This window comes from Mobula hypostoma, chromosome 2 (genome assembly GCF_963921235.1).
Source record: "Mobula hypostoma chromosome 2, sMobHyp1.1, whole genome shotgun sequence".
In the NCBI taxonomy this organism is placed as follows: domain Eukaryota; kingdom Metazoa; phylum Chordata; class Chondrichthyes; order Myliobatiformes; family Myliobatidae; genus Mobula; species Mobula hypostoma.
In genome coordinates, this window is record NC_086098.1 from 177,309,493 (window position 1) to 177,334,152 (window position 24,660).

The 24,660-nt window shown below is 44.0% G+C and overlaps 1 protein-coding gene across 2 annotated transcripts in view; it reads right to left on the reverse strand.

The window, feature by feature from the left end:
* plcg1 (phospholipase C, gamma 1) overlaps positions 1-24,660 on the reverse strand; it is a 199,421-nt gene that overhangs the window by 62,951 nt on the left and 111,810 nt on the right. For both annotated transcript variants that reach the window (XM_063041159.1, XM_063041158.1), the window contains exons 8-10: positions 12,545-12,617; positions 11,322-11,423; positions 8,795-8,913 (exon numbers count right to left, since the gene is read on the reverse strand). In XM_063041159.1, coding sequence (XP_062897229.1) covers positions 8,795-8,913; positions 11,322-11,423; positions 12,545-12,617 — 294 coding nt within the window. The remainder of the gene's footprint in view (positions 1-8,794; positions 8,914-11,321; positions 11,424-12,544; positions 12,618-24,660) is intronic.

Consider the following 24,660-nt stretch of genomic DNA (forward strand, 5'->3'; position numbering starts at 1 on the left):
CCAAGTCCCATCGACTTGCATCCAGACCGTTGCCCACCATACCCCTCTCATCCTCGTACCAATCCAAATTTCTCTTAATTGTTGAAATCAAACCCACATCCATCGCTTGCGCTGGCAGCTTGTTCCACACTCTTACCACCCTCTGAGTGATGTTCGCCCTCATATTTACCTTAAGCATTTCACCTTTCACCCTTAACCTCTAGATGTAATCTCACCCAACCTTAGTGGAAAAGTGTGCTTGCATTTACCATATCGTTTCGTTTGTATACCATATATATAGTTTCAGCTTGATCATTGATCATGGATAAAGATGATCTGGTCCTCGGGTTGAGGTTCTAAACTGGAAAAAGGCCAAATTTGAAGAAATGAGAAAGGATCTAAAAAGCGTGGATTGGGACAGATTGTTCTCTGGCAAGGATGTGATTGGTAAACGGGAGGCCTTCAAAAGTGAAATTTTCGGAGTGCAGATTTTCAGAGTATGTTCCTGTCAGGATTAAAGGCAAAGTGAATAAGAATAAAGAACCTTGGTTCTCAAGGGATATTGGAACTCTCATAAAGAGGAAGAGAGAGATGTATGACATGTATAGGAAACAGGGAGCAAATAAGGTGCTTGAGGAGTATAAAAAGTGCAAAAAAATACTTAAGAAAGAAATCAGGAGGGCTAAAAAAAGACATGAGTTTGTTTTGGCAGTCAAGGTGAAGGATAATCCAAAGAGCTTCTACAGGTATATTAAGAGCAAAAGGATAGTAAGGGATAATATTGGTCCTCTTGAAGATCAGAGTGGTCGGCTATGTATGGAACCAAAAGAAATGGGGGAGATCTTAAATGGTTTTTGTGCGTCTGTATTTACTAAGGAAACTGGCATGGAGTCAATGGAAATAAGGCAAACAAGCAGTGAGGTCATGGAACTTATACAGATTGAAGAGGAAGAGGTGCTTGCTATCTTGAGGCAAATCAGAGTAGATAAATCCCCAGGACCTGACAGGGTATTCCCTCGGACCTTGAAGGAGACTAGTGTTGAAATTGCAGGGGCCCTGGAAGATAAATTTAAAATGTCGGTATCTACGGGTGAGGTGCCGGAGGATTGGAGGATAGCTCATGTTGTTCCCTTGTTTAAAAAAGGCTCTAAAAGTAATCCAGGAAATTATAGGCCGGTAAATTTGGTAAATTATTGGAAGGAGTACTAAGAGATAGGATCTACAAGTATTTGGATAGACAGGGACTTACTAGGGAGAGTCAACATGGCTTTGTGCGTGGTAGGTCATGTTTGACAAAACTATTAGAGTTTTTCGAGGAGGTTACCAGGAAAGTGGATGAAGGGAAGGCAGTGGATGTTGTCTACATGGACTTCAGTAAGGCCTTTGACAAGGTCCCACATGGGAGGTTAGTTAGGAAGATTCAGTCGCTAGGTATACATGGAGAGGTAGTAAATTGGATTAGACATTGGCTCAATGGAAGAAGCCAAAGAGGGGTAGTAGAGAATTGCTTCTCAGAGCGGAGGCCTGTCACTAGTGGTGTGCCACAGGGATCAGTGCTGGGTCCATTGTTATTGGTCATCTATATCAATGATCTCGATGATAATGTGGTAAATTGGATCAGCAAATTTGTTGATGATACAAAGATTAGAAGTGTAGTGGACAGTGAGGAAGGTTTTCAAAGCTTGCAGAGGGATTTGACCAGCTGGAAAAATGGCAGGTGAAGTTTAATACAGACAAGTGTGAGGTATTGCACTTTGGAAGGACAAACCAAGGTAGAACATACAAGGTAAATGGTAGGGCACTGAGGAGTGCAGTAGAACAGAGGGATCTGGGAATACAGATACAAAATTACCTAAAAGTGGCATCACAGGTAGATAGGGTCGTAAAGAGAGCTTTTGGTACATTGGCCTTTATAAATCAAAGTATTGAGTATAAGAGTTGGAATGTTATAGTGAGGTTGTATAAGGCATTGTTGAGGCCGAATTTGGAATATTGTGTGCAGTTTTGGTCACCAAATTACAGGAAGGATATTAATAAGGTTGAAAGAGTGCAGAAGGTTTACAAGGATGTTGCCGGAACTTGAGAAACTGAGTTACAGAGAAAGGTTGAATAGGTTAGGACTTTATTCCCTGGAGCGTAGAAGAATGAGGGGAGATTTGATAGAGGTATGTAAAATTATGATGAGTGAATGCAAGCAGGCTTTTTCCAATGAGGCTAGGGGAGAAAAAAAAAGTGGACATGGGTTAAGGGTGAAGAGGGAAAAGTTTAGGGGGGTCTTCTTCACGCAGAGAGTGGTGGGGGTGTGGAATGAGCTGCCAGATGAAGTGGTAAATGAGGGCTCACTTTTAACATTTAAGAAAAACTTGGACAGGCACACAGATGAGAGATGTATGGAGGGATATGGTCCAGGTGCAGGTCAGTAGGACTAGGCAGAAGAATGGTTCGGCACAGCCAAGAAGGGCCAAAAGGCCTGTTTTTATGCTGTGATGTTCTATGGTTCCATGGTTCTATACCCTTCACAATTCTGTATACCTCCATCAAATCTCCCCTCAATCTTCTACGTTCCAGGGAATAAGGTCCTAATCTATTCAGCATTTCCCGATAACTCAGGTCTTCAAGTCCTGGCAATATCCTTGTAAATTTTCTCAGCACTCTTTCAATCTTATCTATATCCTTTCTGTAGGTAGGTGACAGGACTGGACACAATACTCCAAATTAGGCCTCACCAACATCTTACACAACTTCAACATAACATCCCAACTCCTATACATAATATATGAAGGCCAAGGTGCCAAAAGATTTCTTTATGACTCTATTTACCTATGACACCACTTATAAGGAATTATGGATCTGTATTCCCAGATCCCTCTATTCTACTGCACTCTTCAATGCCCTGTCACTCACTGCGGAAGACCTACCCTAGCTGGTCTTCCTAAAGTGCAACATCTCACACTTGTTTGCACTAAATTCCATCTGCCAAGCTTCAGCCCATTTTTCCAGCTGGTCCAGATCCTGTCTCAAGCCATGATAGTCTTTCTCACTGTCCACTACACGCGCTATCTTGGTGTCATCTGCAAATTTGCTGATCTAGTTTACCACATTATCATCCAGATTATTGATATAGATGACAAACAACAATGGACCCAGCACCAATCCCTGTGGCACACCACTAGTCACAGGCCTCCTGTCAGACAGGCAACTCTCCACTATAACCCTCTGGATTCTCCCACAAAGCCAACGTCTAATCCAATTGACTACTTCATCTTGAATGCCAAATGATTGAACCTTCTTGACCAACCTACCATGCAGAACCTTGTCAAAGGCCTTGCTAAAATCCTTATAGACAACATCCACTGCCTTATCTTCATCAGCTTTCCTGGTAGCTTCCTCAAACACTCTAAGACTGGTGAGACACGAATTTACCACGAACAAAGCCAAGTGAATATCCCTTATCTATCCGAATACTCAAAATTCCGGTCCCTTAGCGTACCTTCCAATAACTTTCCCACTACCAACGTCAGACTCGCCGGCCTATAATTTCCTGGCTTATTCTTAGAACCTTTCCTCAACAACAGGAGAACATTAGCTATCTTCCAATCCTCTGGTACCTCACCCATGGCTAAGGATGTTTTAAATCTCTCTGCCAGGCCCCTGCAATTTCTGCACCAGCCTCCCACACGGGAGCATCTTGTCAGGCCATGAGGATTTATCCACCCTAATTTGCCTCAAGGCAGCAAACACCTCCTCCTCTGTAATCTGTATAGGGTCCATGACCTCACTGCTGCATTGCCTCACATCTATACATTCTGTGTCATTCTCCTGAGTAAACTCAGATTCAAAAAATCCAATTTAAGATCTCCCCCATCTCTTTCAGCTCCACGCGAAGATTACCACTCTGATCTTTAAGATCACCAATTTTGTCCCTTGCAATTCTTTTGCTCTTAATATATCTGTAGAAATCCTTAGGATTCTCCTTCACCTTGTCTGCCAGAGCAACCTCATGTCTTCTTTTAGCCTTCCTGATTTCTTTAAGTGATCCTTGCATTTCTTATTTGTATTTCTTTCCAGTACCTCATTTGTTCCTGCCTGCTTATACCTGCTATGCGCTTCCTTCTTTTTCTTAACCAGGGCCTCAATTCTCTCAAAAACCAAGGTTCCCTAAACCTGTTATCCTTGCCTTTTATTCGGAAAGGAACTTACAGACTGTACTCTCAAAATTTCACTTTTGTCAGCTTCCCACTTATCAAGTTCACCTTTGCCAGAAAACAACTTGTTCCAATCCACACTTGCCAGATCCTTTCTGACACCATCAAAATTGGCCTTTCTCCAATTTAGAATCTCAACCTGAGGACCAAACCTATCCTTTTGCATATTTACTTTGAAGCTAATGGCATTATGATTACTAGATGCAAAGTATTCCCCTACACAAACTTCTGTCACCTGCCCTATCACATTCTCTAATAGGAGATCTAGTATCACACTCTCTCTAGTAGTTGGAACTTCTAAATGTACTGATTAAGGAAACTTTTCCTGAGCACATTTGACAAAATCTTTCCCATCCAGCCCTTTTACAGTATGGGCATCCCAGTCAACATGTGGAAAATTAAAATCACCTCCTTACCACAGCCTTATGTTTCTTGCAACAGTCTGCAATCTCTCTACAAATTTGCTCCTCTAAATCCCATGGACTGTTGGGTGATCTATAACATAATCTCTTTCATGTGGTCTTACCTTTCCTATTCTTCTATTCTACCCATAAAGTCTTGCTAGATGAGCTCTCCAGTCTGTCCTGAGCAACACTGTAATATTTTCCCTGACTAGTAATGCCACTCCTCCAGCTCTATCATGTCTAAGTCAACGGAACCCCAAAACATTGAGCTGCCATTCCAGCCCCTACTGCAACCAAGTCTCACTAATGGCTGAAATGTCATAATTCCAGGAGTTGATCCATGCCCAAACTCATCCGCCTTTCCTACAATACTCCTCGCACTGAAATATACACTGCTCAGAATATTAGTCCCGCCAGACTCGACCTTTTGATTCCTGACTTTGTATGTAGGCTTAACAATAACTTTCTCCACAAACACTCCACTAGCTCTTCTGGCACTCTGGTTTCAATCCCCCTGCAACTCTAGTTTAAACCTTCCCCTCCCCCAACCCCCGTGTAGGACTAGCAAACCTTCCCACTAGGATATCAATCCTGTCTCATTCCCTGACAGGAGATTATCTCAGTCCACTGCACTTAAAGAGTCATAGAGCACTACAGCACAGAAACAGGCCCCTCAACCGATCTAGTCCATACCATACTATCATTCTGCCCCTGGACATTAGCCCTCCATTGCCCTCCCATCCGCGGACTTATCCAAACCTCTCTTAAATATTGCAATCGAACTCGCATCCACCTCATGCTAGTTCCACACTCTGCATGAAGTTTCCCCTCATGTGCTCCTTAAACATTTCATCTTTCACCTTTAACCCATGATCTCTCATTCTCACTGAACCTCAGAGGAAAAAGCCTGCTTGCATTTGTTCTATCTACACCGCCTCATAATTTTAGTGGTGTACATTCCACCTCAGGCCAATATCAAACAGCCTCTAGGCAAACTAAGTGATGTAATCAACAGGCAGGAAACAGCACACTCTGATGCCTTCCCCATCATTCTGGGTAATTTCAACCAGGCCAGCTTGATAAAGTCAATAAATAATTATCAACAAATTACCTGTAATACCAGAGGAAATAACAGACCGAACCACTGTTACACTAAGTTCAGGACTGCCTAGCGTGCTATCTCATGCCCTCACTTCGGGAAGTCTGATTACCTAGCTGTACTTCTACTCCCTGAGTTTTGGCAGAGACTGAAGACTGCAGCACCAGCAGTGAGGACTAAGAAGGTATGGATCACGGAGGCACAGAAGCGCCTACAAGACTGCTTTGAATCGGTGGACTGGACTGTATTCAGGGATTCATCTTCGAATCTGGATGAATATGCCGCAGTTGTTACCAACTTATTAAAACCCGTGTGGATGCATGTGTGCCTACAAAAACTTACTGTACATTCCCAAACTAAAACCCATGGATGAACCAAGAGGTTCATAGTCTGCTGAGGGCTAGATCATAGCAATCAGGTCTGTATAAGAAAACCAGGTATGACTTGCGGACTGCTATTTCAAGAGCCAAGAAACAATTCAGAGGCGACATTGGATGCACGTCAACTCTGGCAGTGTTCGCAGGCCATTACTTCCTACAAAGTAAAACCCAAAATCATGAATGGCAGCGATGCTTCACTACCAGATGAACTCAATGCCTTTTATGCCCGCTTTGAAAAGGAGAATATAACTACAGCTACGAGGATCCCTGCTGTACCCAGTGGCCCTGTGATCTCTGTCTCAGAGGCCGATGTCAGGCTGTCTTTCAAGAGGGTGAACCCTCGCAAGGTGCCAGGGCCTGATGGAGTACCTGGTAAGGCTCTGAAAACCTGTACCAACCAACTAGCAGGAGTATTCAAGGACATTTTCAATCTCTTATTGCTACAGTCAGAAGTTCCCACCTGCTTCACAAGGGCAACAATTATACCAGTGCCCAAAAAGAGCAGCGTGAGCTGCTTCAGTGGCTATCATCTAGAAACACTCACAGCTACGGTGATGAAATGCTTTGAGAAGTTGATCATGGATAGAATCAACACCTGTCTTAGGAAGGACTTGACCCTCTGCAACTTGCCTATCACCACAAAAGGTCTACAGCAGATGCAATCTCAATGGCTCTCCACACAGCCTTGGATCAGCTGGACAATGCAAATACCACTGTTCATTGACTATACTCAGCATTTAACACCATCATTCCTACAGTCCTGATAGAAAAGCTACAGAACTTGGGCCTCTGTATCTTCCTTTGCAACTGGATCCTCAACTTCCTAACAGGAAGACCACAATCTGTGTGGATTGGAAATAACATCTCCACCTCGCTGACGATCAACACTGGTGCACCTGAGGGCTGTGTGCTTAGCCCACTGCTCTATTCTCTCTACACCCATGACTGTGTGGCTAGGCATAGCTCAAATGCTATCTATAAATTTGGTGATGATACAACCATAGCTGGCAGGATTTTAGATGGTGATGAAAGGGTGTCGCAGCAATGGCCTTGCACTCAACGTCAGCAAGACCAAAGAGCTGGCTGTGGACCTCAGGAAACCAATCCTCATAGAGAGATCAGAAGTGGGGAGAGTGAGCAATTTCCAGTTCCTGGGTGTCAGTATCGCTGAGGATCTAACCTGGACGCAACATAACACTGAAACTATAAAGAGGGCAAGACAGCAGCTATATTTCAATCAGAGTTTGAGGAGGTTTGGTTTGTCAACTAAAACACTCAAAAACTTCTATAAATGTAGCATGGAGAACATTCTAACTGGCAGCATCACTGTCTGGTATGGGGGGGGGGGTGGTTGCTATTGCACAAGATTGGAATAAGTTGCAGAAACTTGTAAAATTAGTCAGCTCCAACATGAGTACTAGCCTCTGCAGTGTCCTAGACAGCTTCAAGGAGCGGTGCCTTAGGAATGCAAAGTCCATCATTAAGGACCCCCACCACCCAGGACATGCCCCCTTCTCATTGTTACCATTGGGAAGGAGGTACAGAAGCCTGAAGGCACTCACTCAGCGATTCAGGAACAGCTTCTTCCTAAATGGACATTGAACCAAGGAGACTACCTCACTACTTGATTATTTCTGGGTTTTATTGCACTAATTATTTTAACTTAACTATCAAATTTCTGTCAAATTTCCCCTCATTTTCCTACGCTGATACCCAAGGGCTGGAGTAAGAACAACAGATTTCCTTTCCTTCACAGTACTAAGTAAATCAGTCAGTCTTTATAAGAATTTCTGACACTATCTTCTTTTCAAAATTCAGATTTATTTTGTTACTTGAAATTCAATATCCCAGCTGCTGTTATGGTTTGGAACTCGTGTTCCTCCACTCCAGAAACTAGTCCAGCAATTTAACTGCTATGTTCTGCACTACAAAAGCAACAGGGGGAAAAGCGGAAGTTAGTTTTATCCCCTAACATCATAAGACAGAGGGGAAGATGGCATTCTGATCTGATTCCGAAATTGGCAGTGAACCCGTGAACACTACCTCACTTTTTAAACTTTTTTTTTCAGTTTTTGCACAATTTTCAATCTATTCAATATACATATACAGTAACTGATTTACTTATTTTTTCTTCTTCTATGTTATGTATTGTATTGAACCGATGCTGCTAAGTTAACAAATTTCATGACACATGCTGGTGATAATAAACCTGATTCTGATTCTGATACAGGAACAGACGTAGGCCATCCAGCTCCTCCTAGCCTGCACCACCATTCGATCATGGCTGATTTTATTTTCCTCTACCTCATTCTCCTGCCTTTTCCCCGTAACCTTTGACACCCTTACTAAACAAGAACCTATCAACCTCCATTTCAAATACACCCAATGACTTGGCCTCCACAGCCGTCCATGTCGACGAATTCCACAGATTCACCATGCTCTGGCTAAAGAAATTCCTCTTCATCTCCTTTCTAACTACTTAGGAAGGATACAGGAAGAGAAATCTGTATAGCCAGAAGCAGAGAAGTGGCAAGAGAGGGATCTGAGTTTAAGTATAGAAACTTTATCTGGATTAAATTATTCACTTAAGACACTGTATGTGTCAGTGACAGGACCACTTGGAAATACACCAAATGAAACAGGTAATTGGGACTACATTACCACTTTAGCACGTGGAATTAACGTGGAGGTGATTCCGACTACAGAGTTGGTGGGGCCATTACTCACGTGTTGTGTGACGATGAAATCCAGTAATGTGACAGCGGGTTGTTCATCTCTTCGACGCAGACGTGATCATATCTCGAGTCCCAGATGGAGTTTTCTTTGGAGAACAGGAAAGTCAAGAACTGAAAAGAATGTGAAAGAAAGAAGTGAAAGGTTTGAAACAATAACTTTATCGTGCTCCAGTGCTGAACCCACCAATGCATTTACAAGTGCCAGTTCCCATTGGTTTTACCCTGAGCTACAGTGTTAGTACCTACAGGGTTAAAATTACCTGCTCAGCTCTTAAAGATGCATATAAACGTTGATATATGGCAACATACGGTGACATACATGTAGTTTGATAATAAATTTGCTTTGACTAAACCATTACGCTCTCTGTAGCCCTACCACTAGTCAACCGTATACCACAAAACAAAACAATGTTCCTCTAGACCAAGGTGCACAAGACAGTACATGTAACTCACGCACACAACACATAAAGTAACATTACCACAAATAAATTAATAAATAATAAGGGACCCATTAAGACCCAAGTTAAGTAAATGTTGCGCTTCATTCATGATGAGACCTGGGTGGTGGCAGGGAGCAGTCGTCTCACGGCTCGAGCGAAGAAGCTGTTTCCCATCCTAACAGTTCTTGTCCTAATGCTACCGTACCTCCTGCCTGATGGTACAGGGTCAAAGGGCCTCATGCAGGAGAGATGGGAGGGATCACTAGCAATGCTAGGGGCCCCGCATACACAGTGCTCCCGATAAATATCTCCGATGGATGGAAGAAAGACCCCGATAATCCTCTCAGCAATCCTTTGTAGGGTCTTGCAATTAGATGTCTCTACTCCATTCATCCCTTCCATTCTCTCTCCATTGAATCAACCACCATCTCTGGCTCTATGACGTACCCATTTCCTTCTGCCTTGCCTGTCAGTTATTGATTGGCACACTTGGAATATTGTGTTCAGTTCTGGTCAGCTCATTAGAGGAAGGATGTGAAAACTTAAAGAGAGGGTGCAGAGGAACTTTACCAGGATGCTGCCTGGATTAGAGAGCATGTTTTTTGAAGATAGCTTGAGTGAGCTAGGGCTTTTCTCCTTGGAGAGAAGGAGGATGAGAGATGACTTGATAAGAGGTACAAGATGGCAAAAAGTATAGATAGAGTGGACATTCAGTGCCTCTTTCCCAAGGTGGAAATGGCTAATAGGAGGGGGGTAGGGGAGGCACATTTTTAAGCTGATTGGGGTAAGTATGGGGTGGGGGTCAGAGGTAGGTTTTTATTTATACAGAGTGGTGAGTGTGCGGAATGCACTGTCGGGGTGATGGTAGGGGTAGATACATTAAGAACATTTAAGAGGCTCTTAGATTGTCACATGGTTGAGAGGAAAATGGGTGGTGGTGGGGAGGAAGGGTGAGACTGATCTTGGAGAAGATTAAAAGGTCAGTAGTGCATCGTGGGTCAAAGGCCTTACTGTGCTGTAATGTTCTATGTTTAATGACACACTCTCTCTCTCTTTCTCCACTGGATCCTTGCTCAGAGTCTCGCTGCCTTTGTGCAGACAATGTGTTTAGTTGACAAGATTTTGTTAGTACATGCCCAAACAAGATTAGTAAAACTGTCTTGATGAAGAGTCTTGGCCTGAAACGTCAACTGTTGATTACTTCCATAGATGCTGCCTGACCTGCTGGGTTCCTCCAGCATTTTGTGTGCATTGCTCTAGTAGAACAGATATTGCATGTGACACCCCTTGAGCCAAATTCCAACTGAGGGCGAAGAGCGGTGCTGACAAAGCAAATGTCGATATACACACGCATTTCATGTATGATAGACAGTGAACCAGTGCCAACTAGAATGGTCAGTGTGTACAAGACCATGGGAATCCGATGGAAAACTCTGAGAGCGTTTGTGGACACCTCAGCTTGGAGACCTCAACAACAATCAGCATCGCTGGAGAGGCCCAATCTGCATGCCTGCCCTGAGTTGCACGATGACACTGTGAGAAGAGTACAGCCCTTCTGACCTGAAGGACAGAGACGGATGCTGGGAATGAAATTATACTGGATCCTTTTTGACTCCTCCTTTGGGAATTTCACACAGTCAACAGGATACCCCCTCAAGTTCAACAAGGTTTTGGATGTGGAGTTGGTTTATTATTGTCACATGTACAGAGGCACAATGAAAAGCTTGTCTTGCATACTGTTCATACAGGTCAAATTTTTTACCCACAGCATTGAGGTAGTACAAGATAAAACAATCTTTCAATGCCAATATACTAATGCCTCTGTCTCACATCTCCAGCCCACCCTTCCACTATGTTATTTTATACCCATCCTCAATCCACTAATTACCTCAATATCCTGTCTTAACACACCCCTCTATGTATCTCTCCACTCTCAGTCCTGATCCAGGGTTCTGACCCCAAAATTCGACAATTCACCCCCGCAGATGCTTCTTGACCTGATTGTTAGGTCAGTACGTGATTGAGAAACCAACTCCCTTGACAAATAGGCTGTGCTTCACAGTATGAGGATAATCTTACTTCATCGAGGTAGAAGAAGGGATCCTCAATCTCCCGAAGAGGATCTCGGAGGTAATTGAACATGAATTCTCGTACCCGCTGAATATCTGTCGCCCACAGTTCCTGGACAACGGAAACAGAAGGTCAGAAGGATGAAGGTTATGAATGGTGAATTACTGAATGTTTAGTTGAGTGAGCAGTAATTACTGAGACAGAATTCAAGACTATGAAAAGTACTCTGGTAGATGGCAGCAGAAGGTATCAGATTGATTTGGTCTTATTTCCATATGGAGGCAGCTTCTCCCTGCCTATCATCTACCACCACCCTTCTTCACAGCAGAAGGAAGTGGGTTAATAGCAGAAATCCCCCTTCCAATGGACAGGGTAACTGCAAGCAGACTTTTTCCACTGAGGTTGCGTGGGACTACATGGGTTAAGGGTGAAAGGTGAAAAATTTAAGGGGGGTCATAAGAGTGTGGTCTGGGTTCAGGTCAATGGTACTAGTCAGTTTAACTGGTTCAGCACAGACTAGGTGGGCCGAAGTGCCTGTTTCTGAGTTGTGCTCTTCTACGACTCCCCAACCCCCAACAGGTAAACGTATGCACTCATCCACACACTTTGAGTTTACATTAGCTTTTAAGCTCCTTCCCTATCCAAAATAAAAACATAAAATATAAGATTAATTCTGAACTTATTATTTAGAGATACAGCACAGCATCAGGCTCTTCTAGCCCAACTGGAGCACCCACACGGTCGCAGGGAAAACACACAAACTGCTTACAAAGAGCAGCAGGAATCGAACCTGGTTCACTGCATCTGTAATAGCATTACCCCAACAGCTACGCTATTGTGCCGCCCTTTCGAAGAGGAGGCGACAGCTTCCGACTGGTTAATAATAAGTAATAAGCTGATGTCAAGAATAACTGAAAATGTAACAACCGGATTGCCTGAAGCGCTCACCTTGTGGAATTAAACTTCTACTAAGGGAGAAAATCAAACAGTATTGTCTAGGCTGACTTCTATGTGACTCCAGGCCAACAGGAATCTGGCTGCCCTCTGAAATAATCTAACAAGCTCTTCCTCTGCATCAGAGCTTCTGTGCATGGATTGTGACAGTCCAAGGTGGTGGCTCACCACCAGTTTTCAAAGGAAGTTAGAGGTTGGGCAATATTGGCAGGCTCACAATAAATAAATCATTTAAAAAGAAACTTTGCCACGGGGAAGGGGTGAGTGGTTTCACTTACCTTTTGGTATTCCAGCAGAAATTGCTGGAAGTCTTGTAGGGAGACTTTGCTAAGTTCCAGTTTATCACAGCTCCTGTTAAGCAGAAAGGTCACAGGTTGTTAACCATGGAAATGAGCCTGGGTTGAGTCTAGGCAACTGGTGAAGGATTGGAGCAGGAGTTCCCAATCTTTTTTGTGCCATGGATCCCTACCATTAGCAGGACCCATCCGTGGACGTCAGGTTGGGAATTCCTGCTGCAGATGATGGATCTCATCCACACGTACCCAAAACTAAGCAAACAAAATACTATTCAGAGCATTACAATATAAACATAAGGAACAGGAGCCAAATTTGGCCATTTGGCTCCTTGAAATGGCTTCATCATTCTCCCCTGACCTACATTAATCTGATTTTCCAGCACTCCTCCTGTACGCATCTATGCCATGACGCTTCAAGTGTTCATCTAAATCAGGAGCCCCCAACCTGGGATCCACGGACCCCTTGGTTAATGGCAGGGGTCCATGGCATCTAAAGGGTTGGGAATCTCTAATCTAAATGCTTCACAAACATGAGAGTACCATCTTCCCAAGATGGTGCGCTAGATTCTAGCCATTCTCTGGCTGAAAATAAGTTCTTCCTCCGATTACAACTAAATCCTCTAGCTCTTACCATACAGTTACACCCATGTATAATCCTATGACTCTAATAAATGATATTTTAATTACTTAACAATGAACAATTATTTCTTTAATAATAAACAATATATAAATATATAATGATTTTAGAAATGCCAATAAAGTGGGTAAAGGGTAAAGAGGGAACTATGAACTTATTGCCACATAAACTTTAAAGGGAAACTGAGCATTAAGGAACAAGGACACTTGGGATTTAAAGAAAAGCATTGTTACGTTGTTGGCAAGAAGAGCTATTTTATTGAAGTGGAAAGACACTTCTGCCCCTACACTAATTCAATGGTTTTCCCAAGTGATGTAATGCCTTAGTTTGGAAAAAATTATAAGTAGAATTTTTGATCCCCGATTCGATTTTGAGAGAAGGTGGCGCTCTTTCGCCAAATATTATCATTTAATTTGAATTAATTTATATGGTTTCCTTCCAATTTTATGTTATATAAATGTGATTTGGCAGTTGTTGTTTTTTCTTCTTTTATATATATAGATGATTGTAAGACATATTGCTTCGGGAGTTGGTTCCTAATGGTTTTTTTTTCTTTTGTAGTTAGAGGGGTTTTTTTTTAGTTAGTTGGGGTTCTCTTTTTTCCTTCTTTTTCTTACATAAATTTTTTTTTCATTACCACGTATAAGTTTTTTTTCAGCTTTATTAATTATATACTAACTTGTAAAACTTTTGTATTTTATAGCTGTAGAAGATTATATATCAATAAAATATTTTAAAAATGAAAATGAAAAAAAAAGCAATCATAGTAAGGGTGCCACAGTAGCGTAGCAGTTAGCCTGACGCTATTACAGGTCAGGGCATTCCAGAGTTTGGAGTTCAATTCCAGCACTGTCTGTAAAGAGTTTGTACGTTCCTCCCATGACTGCATGGGTTTCCTCTGGGTGCTCTGGTTTCCTCCTACAGTCCAAAGACATACCAGTTGGTAGGTTAATTGGTCATTGTAAATTGTCCTGTGATTAGGCGAGGGTTAGATCAGAGGGTTGCTGGGCGATGTGGCCCACTGTGCTGAAAGGGCCTGTTCCACTCGGTATCTCAAAATAAGATTAAATAAAAATAATAAGCGTGGCAAATTTAATTTAGAGTCACAAGAAACATTCTAGAGTGGGAGAGCAGCAATGCAAAATCACTGCCTAAAGCAATAACCTGAAAAGTATATCAAGCTTTATGTAAGTCGGGAGATTCTTGTCACCCTTGGAGAAGGTAGCTATGATTTTCAAGTTCATTTGTGTGGGGGCAATGCATGGGCAAGGTTTTCCAAGCCGGGCTCCAAGGCTACCACTTTACTGAAGCCCTTGAGCTACTGATTAAGTCCCAGTATTTAGTTCCAAGGCTTGTGGCTTTACTGGCAGACAAAAAAGATAGACTGTTGAAGAGCACTGTTCCACCGCGTATCTGACGAATGGGGAAAATATCGCTGACCATTTGCAATTACTACTGAAATAACTGGAACTACAACATTTAGGAAATATCTAGGAACAAGCTGAGAGGGTGATTAATGAGGTGTATTAAGTGTTAGTCCTCATTAGATGGGAGATTGAGTTCAAGAGCTGCAAGGTAGCATTGCAGCTCCATAAAACTCTGGCTGGACCACATTTGGGAGTATTGTGTTCAGTTCTGGTCACCTCATTATAGGAAGGATGTGGAAGCTTTCGAGAGGGTACAAAGGAGACTTACCAGGATGCTGCATGGATTGGACAGCATGTCTTATGAAGATAGTCTGAGTGAGCTAGGGCTTTTCTCTTTGGAGTGTAGCAAGATGAAAGGCAACTTGATAGTAGAGGTTTATAACAGGCACAGATAGAGTGGGCAGCCAACACTATGTTCCCAGGGCAGCAAGGGGCAATACCAGAGCACATCCTTCTCAACTGAGTGGAGACAGGTTTTCTACACAGAGTGGTATGCACCTGGAATGATCTGTTGGAGGTGGTAGTAGAGGCTGATACATTAGGGACGTCTAAGAGACTCTTAGAGAGGCACATGGATGAAAGGAAAATGGAGGGTTATTGGCCATGTAGGAGGGAAGAGTTGCATTGATCATGGCACAGCATTGTTTGCTGAAGGGCCCGTACTACGCTGTACTGTTCTATGGACACAGCAAACTCCAGGGCATAGAAGGTGTTGGACTAAGTGCTGGGAAAAGGCATTATTAATTAATGCGTACTTAATGATCGGTAAGCTTGAGGTATGATGGAAATTCTATTTAGAGTCGTCGAGCACTACAGCATACAAACAGGCCCTCCTAGTACATGCTGAACTAACACTCTGCCTAGTCTAATCAACCTCCACCCACACACCTCCATGACCATACTCCTTCATGACCATACACCTCCATTGACCATACACCTTCATGACCATACACCTCCATTGACCATACTCCTCCATGACCACACACCTCCATTGACCATACACCTCCATGACCATACTCCTTCATGACCATACTCCTTCATGACCATACACCTCCATTGACCATCCATACTCCTTCATGACCATACACCTCCATTGACCATACACCTCCATTGACCATACTCCTTCATGACCATACACCTCCATTGACCATACACCTCCATTGACCATACTCCTTCATGACCATACACCTCCATTGACCATACTCCTCCATGACCATACACCTCCATGACCATACTCCTTCATGACCATACACCTCCATTGACCATACACCTCCATGACCATACTCCTGCATGACCATACTCCTCCATGACCATACACCTCCATGACCATACTCCTGCATGACCATACTCCTTCATGACCATACACCTCCATTGACCATACTCCTCCATGACCATACACCTCCATTGACCATACTCCTCCATGACCATACACCTCCATGACCATACTCCGCCATGACCATACACCTCCATTGACCATACTCCTCCATGACCATACACCTCCATGACCATACTCCTCCATGACCATACACCTCCATGACCATACTCCTTCATGACCATACACCTCCATTGACCATACACCTCCATGACCATACTCCTGCATGACCATACTCCTTCATGACCACACACCTCCATTGACCATACTCCTTCATGACCATACACCTCCATTGACCATACACCTTCATGACCATACACCTCCATTGACCATACACCTCCATTGACCATACTCCTTCATGACCATACACCTCCATGACCATACTCCTCCATGACCACACACCTCCATGACCATACTCCTTCATGACCATACACCTCCATTGACCATACTCCTTCATGACCATACACCTCCATTGACCATACACCTCCATTGACCATACTCCTTCATGACCATACACCTCCATTGACCATACACCTCCATTGACCATACTCCTTCATGACCATACACCTCCATGACCATACTCCTGCATGACCATACTCCTTCATGACCACACACCTCCATTGACCATACTCCTTCATGACCACACACCTCCATTGACCATACTCCTTCATGACCATACACCTCCATTGCCCATACACCTCCATTGACCATACTCCTTCATTGACCATACTCCTTCATGACCATACACCTCCATTGACCATACACCTCCATTGACCATACTCCTTCATTGACCATACTCCTTCATGACCATACACCTCCATTGACCATACTCCTTCATGACCATACACCTCCATTGACCATACTCCTTCATGACCACACACCTCCATTGACCACACACCTCCATGACCATACACCTCCATTGACCATACACCTCCATGACCATACACCTCCATTGACCATACTCCTCCATGACCACACACCTCCATGACCATACTCCTTCATGACCATACACCTCCATTGACCATACTCCTTCATGACCACACACCTCCATGACCATACTCCTTCATGACCATACACCTCCATTGACCATACTCCTTCATGACCATACACCTCCATTGACCATACTCCTTCATGACCACACACCTCCATTGACCATACTCCTTCATGACCATACACCTCCATTGACCATACACCTCCATTGACCATACTCCTTCATGACCATACACCTCCATTGACCATACACCTCCATTGACCATACTCCTTCATGACCATACACCTCCATGACCATACTCCTGCATGACCATACTCCTTCATGACCACACACCTCCATTGACCATACTCCTTCATGACCATACTCCTTCATGACCACACTCCTTCATGACCATACACCTCCATTGACCATACACCTCCATTGACCATACTCCTTCATGACCATACACCTCCATTGACCATACACCTTCATGACCATACACCTCCATGACCATACACCTTCATGACCATACTCCTTCATGACCATACACCTCCATTGACCATACACCTCCATTGACCATACACCTCCATTGACCATACACCTTCATGACCATACTCCTCCATGACCATACACCTCCATGACCATACACCTCCATTGACCATACACCTCCATTGACCATACTCCTTCATGACCATACACCTCCATGACCATACTCCTGCATGACCATACTCCTTCATGACCACACACCTCCATTGACCATACACCTCCATGACCATACTCCTCCATGACCATACTCCTTCATGACCATACACCTCCATTGACCATACACCTCCATTGACCATACTCCTTCATGACCATACACCTCCATGACCATACTCCTCCATGACCACACACCTCCATTGACCATACTCCTTCATGACCACACACCTCCATTGACCATACACCTCCATTGACCATACTCCTTCATGACCATACACCTCCATTGACCATACACCTCCATTGACCATACTCCTTCATGACCATACACCTCCATTGACCATACACCTCCATTGACCATACTCCTTCATGACCATACACCTCCATGACCATACTCCTGCATGACCATACTCCTTCATGACCACACACCTCCATTGACCATACTCCTTCATGACCATACACCTCCATTGACCATACACCTCCATTGACCATACTCCTTCATGACCATACACCTCCATGACCATACTCCTCCATGACCACACACCTCCATGACCATACTCCTTCATGACCATACACCTCCATTGACCATACACCTCCATTGACCATACTCCTTCATGACCACACACCTTCATGACCATACACCTCCATTGACCATACTCCTTCATGACCACACACCTCCATTGACCATACTCCTTCATGACCATACACCTCCATGACCATACACCTCCATGACCATACTCCTTCATGACCACACACCTCCATGACCATACTCCTTCATGACCATACACCTCCATTGACCATACACCTCCATGACCATACTCCTTCATGACCACACACCTTCATGACCATACACCTCCATTGACCATACTCCTTCATGACCACACACCTCCATTGACCATACTCCTTCATGACCATACACCTCCATGACCATACACCTCCATGACCATACTCCTTCATGACCATACACCTCCATTGACCATACTCCTTCATGACCACACACCTCCATTGACCATACTCCTTCATGACCATACTCCTTCATGACCATACACCTCCATTGACCATACTCCTCCATGACCACACACCTCCATGACCATACTCCTCCATGACCACACACCTCCATGACCACACACCTCCATTGACCATACACCTCCATTGACCATACACCTCCATTGACCATACTCCTCCATGACCACACACCTCCATGACCATACACCTCCATTGACCATACACCTCCATTGACCATACTCCTTCATGACCACACACCTTCATGACCATACACCTCCATTGACCATACTCCTTCATGACCACACACCTCCATTGACCATACTCCTTCATGACCATACACCTCCATGACCATACACCTCCATGACCATACTCCTTCATGACCACACACCTCCATGACCATACTCCTTCATGACCATACACCTCCATTGACCATACACCTCCATGACCATACTCCTTCATGACCACACACCTTCATGACCATACACCTCCATTGACCATACTCCTTCATGACCACACACCTCCATTGACCATACTCCTTCATGACCATACACCTCCATGACCATACACCTCCATGACCATACTCCTTCATGACCATACACCTCCATTGACCATACTCCTCCATGACCATACACCTCCATGACCACACACCTCCATGACCATACTCCTCCATGACCATACTCCTCCATGACCATACACCTCCATGACCATACTCCTCCATGACCACACACCTCCATGACCATACTCCTTCATGACCATACACCTCCATTGACCATACTCCTTCATGACCATACACCTCCATTGACCATACACCCTCATGACCATACACCTCCATGACCATACTCCTCCATGACCATACTCCTCCATGACCACACACCTCCATTGACCATACTCCTCCATGACCATACACCTCCATGACCACACACCTCCATGACCATACTCCTCCATGACCATACTCCTCCATGACCATACACCTCCATGACCATACTCCTCCATGACCACACACCTCCATGACCATACTCCTCCATGACCACACACCTCCATGACCATACTCCTTCATGACCATACACCTCCATTGACCATACTCCTTCATGACCATACACCTCCATTGACCATACACCCTCATGACCATACACCTCCATGACCATACTCCTTCATGACCACACACCTCCATTGACCATACTCCTTCATGACCACACACCTCCATGACCATACTCCTTCATGACCACACACCTCCATTGACCATACACCTCCATGACCATACTCCTTCATGACCATACACCTCCATGACCATACTCCTTCATGACCACACACCTCCATTGACCATACTCATTCATGCCTCCTACTGAATACTGAAATCAAACCGGCATCCATCACTTCCGCTGCCAGCTCGTTCCACACACTACCCACCCCGAGTGAAGAAATTTCCCCTCATGTTCGCCTTAAACCTCAGAAAGGAAGTATCCATTACTAAGGATCCTCATTACCCAGGACATGCCCTCTTCTCATTGCTACCATCAGGAAAGAGGTACAGAAGCCTGAAGGCACACTCTCAACAATTTGAGAACAGCTTCTTCCCCTTTGCCATCCAATTTCTAAATGGACATTGAACCCATGAACACTACTTCACTTTTATTATTTTTGTTTTTGCACTACTATTTTTAATTTAACCATTTAATATACATAAATACACTTACTGTAATTCATTTTTTTCTGTATTTATCATGTATTGCTGCTGCTCAGTTAACAAATTTCACGATATATGCCAGTGATAATAAACCTGATTGTATTTCTGATTTGAAATGTTGCACCTTCCCATGTTTTATAACCCCATGTCTCTAAACGCAATTACACTTAAATAACACTTATTACACTTAAAGCCCCCTGATTATTGCAGGAAGATCAATTAGCCTTACACACCTAATAAATTCATTAATTTATTGACTGAGATAAAGTATGGACTAGGCCCTTCCAGCCCTTCAAACCGTGCTACCCAGCAACCCCTGATTTAATCTTAGCCTAATCACAGAACAATTTACAATGACCAACTAACCTACCAACCTGTATGCCTTTGGACTGTGGGAGGAAGCCTTCACGGTCACGAGGAGGCAGCAGCGGGAATTGAACCCGGGTCGCTGGTAGAGTGTAAAGTGTTGTGCTAACCACTACGCTACCATCCCACCCCCAATTAAGATCCGATTAAATACTGTTTGCTATTTGCCTAACAACCTGAGCATTCAAATGACCAACATTCATGTCCAGATTTAACTGCTATTCTGACAGAAGCTTAAGCACAGGATACAACGGCCACTCTCGGCAATAACTCACTTGATCTTATTACAATGATCTTGGAGTCAGGACAGAATCAGGCTATTTGGCCAAATTCATCCACACCGACCAAGGAGCCCATCTAAGCTGGTTACATCTGCCTGCATTTGACACATATCCCCTGATATCGCTCCTATTCATGACTTAGATCGGGGCGGCTTACAGGTAACAAATGATACAGCACTAGATTGAACTGAACTGAAACTGAATATGCCTGGACTCTATCCATGACTTTTGCAGGTTGACGTTTTATATTCTGTGTTTTTCATTTGTTTTTGTTTTGCCATTTGCGTGATTTAAAATTTTTTTTGGACACTGGGCTTGATGTTTTACTTTGAATAGGTTCCATGGTTTCCTTTCTTTGTGGCTGTCTGTGGTGAGACAAATCTCAGGGCTGCACACTGCATATATACTTCGATAACAAATGTACTTTCAACTTATCAAAATGTTTATTTTTAATATTGTTATTGTAACTCACTCAACTACTTCATATGGCAAGTTTCTTATACCGTGAAAGAATTGTCCCTCATGCCACTTTTAAATCTTTCTTCTCAAGCCTTGAGCTATGCTTCTAGCTTCATATTCCCTGTCAATGGAACAAGGATTCAAAAATTCAAAGTACATATGCAGTATACAACCACGAGTTTTGTCTTCCCTGTGCACATTCACCGTTTTTGGCCCTCGTGATTTGAGACAACTCAATGAGACCATTCTCCTGTATCCTTTACAGCTTGTTAGATAATGCTCTGTGGTCAGCCTGTTTCCTGCCATAGACTGTGTGTTCGTTATTGAGGGATAGTCCAGAGCACACCAGGACACCAGCATGCAGGACACTCAACTGAACTTTATTGTTAACCCTGAGAGCTATTCCTATGCCAATTATTAATCACGCCAAAATGGGAGGAGTTCACATACTGTTTTCTTTATAGGCATCTGTTAGTCTCATGAGACCATGGATTTGCGCCTTGGATAGCTGGTTGTATGGAAGACCGGCAGTTGCCCATGCTGCAAGTTTCCCCTCTCCACGCCATCGATGTTGTCCAAGGGAAGGGTATTAGGACCCATACAGCTCGGCACTGGTGTCGTTGCAGAGCAATGTGTGGTTAAGTGCCTTGCTCAAGGACACAACACGCTGCCTCAGCCAAGGCTCGAACTAGTGACCTTCAAATCACTAGACGAACGCCTTAACCACTTGGCCATGCACCAACACAACTGCACAAGCAGGGTTATCAATGAAGCTTAGTTGAATACCCTATATGCCGGCATCCTGTTGTGCTCTGCACTATCCCTCAATAACGAACACAATACGTTGCCAGAAGTGGGATAGAAATAACACTATTAACTACCACCACATAGACACCACACTTCAAACATTGGAAATGACAAATGAGTTGAGTAAGAGGAAGTATGTCTTAAGTATTTCAAAGATAAGGATTCGTTTTATTTGTCACTTTCACATCGAAACGTAGCGAAATGCTTCGTGTGTATCACCTATCAATACTCTACGAGGATGTGGGCGCCATGGTAGCATGGCGGCCAGTGTGACGCTTTTACAGTTTGGGGGCAATCCGGAGTTTGGAGTTCAATTCTGGCACGATTCTGTAATGAGGCTGTACGTCCTCCCCCGTGGAATGCGTGGGCTTTCCTGGGGTCCTCCGGTTTCACCCCACAGTCCAAAACTGTAAATTGTCCATGATTGGGTTTGTCAGGGGGTTCTGGGTCTTGAAGGGCCAGAAGTGCTTACTCCACACTGTATCGCTGAATAAATCAATAATATTCGCTGGAGGCAGCCCACAAGTGTTGCTATTTTGCTTCCAGCACCAACGTAGCATGCACACAATTTAATTATCCTAACATTTATGTCTTTCTAATGTGTGAAGAAGCATTTTTTGGGTGAAAAGTTAAATATTTAAGGGGACCCTGAGGGGGAACTTCTTCACCCAGAGAGTGGTGTGAGATTGGAATGAGCTGCCACCAGAGCTGGTGGATACGGGTTCGATTTCAACATTTAAGAGAAGTTTGGGTAGGTACACGGATGAGAAGGTTAAGGAGGGCTATGGTCCTGCTGTAGGTAGATGGGGCTAGGCAGATGACCAGGCTTCCATGGACTAGATCAGGCGTCCCCAACCTTTTTCGCACTGCGGACCAGCCGACCGGGGTGGGGGTAGGGTAGCCAACGGACAAGAGTAGCAGTCAAATGCGTTGTTTACCCAAAAGACTACAATGACCATGAAGCCTTGCGCGGGCAGCAGTGCGCATGCGCGTCGTTACCTGCCGATCTCTCCCCCCCCCCCCCCCACCAAGCAAATCCTTTTTGGCGATTCTGTTCGTGGGGGTGGGTGTTAATCACGACCGGAATATAGATGATAAGTGGGTAATACACTCAATTTTGTTTCTAAAAGGGTTTATCTAACAAATTTAATATTAAACACAGAACGCATATTTTCCTCGCATGAATATAATGATAAGTCAATTATCAGGGGAGCTTGAAGTGTTGAACAAACTTCCAGTAGAAGTGGCAGAAGCAGATTTGATATGATCATTTACAGAAAAATTGGATAGGTATATGGACAGGAAAGGAATGGAGGGTTATGGGCTGAGTGCAGGTCGGCGGGACTAGGTGAGAGTAGCGTTCGGCACGGACTAGAAGGACCGGGATCTCCTGTTTCCGTGCTGTAATTGTTATACAGTTATATAGGTCACTTATAAGTCAATAGCATTATAACATTTTAAGTAACATTTGGATATTAAACGCACAGCACATATTTTCCCCGTATGAATATATAAAATCATTTCAACACACCAATATTGCTGAATCAGTGGGAATCAGTAGCGCATGCTCTGCGGCCCGGTACCGGTCCGCGGCCTGGTGGCTGGGGACCACTGGACTAGATGGGCCAAAGGGCTGTATTAATCTATGACTTTAAATGTTTAGCCAGTCAGAAGTCACTACTCCATGCAAAGAGCTGGGGAACATGAGCAGTTACTGTCAGTGGTGGTACACAAGCTGCCAGTAAATACACACAACGCACATTAAAGTCTCTCTCAGCCAGGTTAGTTTCCCTCACTGGCTGAAGGACAGTGAGTCGATCGTGGCAGAGTACTGTGCACAATTCAAGCCACAACACAGCAGGTAGCATGCAGAAGATCGTTGCCGGAGGTGCAGAACTCTGAGTGTGGGTAAAGGTGAACCAGGCAGGGGTTCTCCCTCTAGAATGGAATGGGTCAAGAGGTGCATAAAATTATGACAGGCCTGGATTGAATAATAGAAAGTACTTCTTTGTCCGAGGATACAGATCATTAGCTTGATGCTCAGAGACTGAAGGTAATTTGTGGAACCCTTAAATCAAGATGGTGTTCGGTGGAGACCTTTTCTTGCACACTTGAGGGTTCTGTGCTTGTGGGCCTCACAGTCTAGAAGGCTGGAAGGATCTTGTTTTTCTTAATTAAAAAAAAATTCTTTGTACTCTAAACTCATGAAGCCTTGATGTAGTAGGTAGCATTTGTTTTTTAATTCCACATGGATGGCGTGTGCTGGGGCTGGAGAACTGCCTGTCTGTGTGGGTGGGTTGGGACTGTGGGAGGGAGGAAGGGGCTTGTTTTGCTGCAGTTGTTTTATTGCTTGTTGTGTTCTGTGCTGTTCTGCTGAACATTCTGAGTATGCTA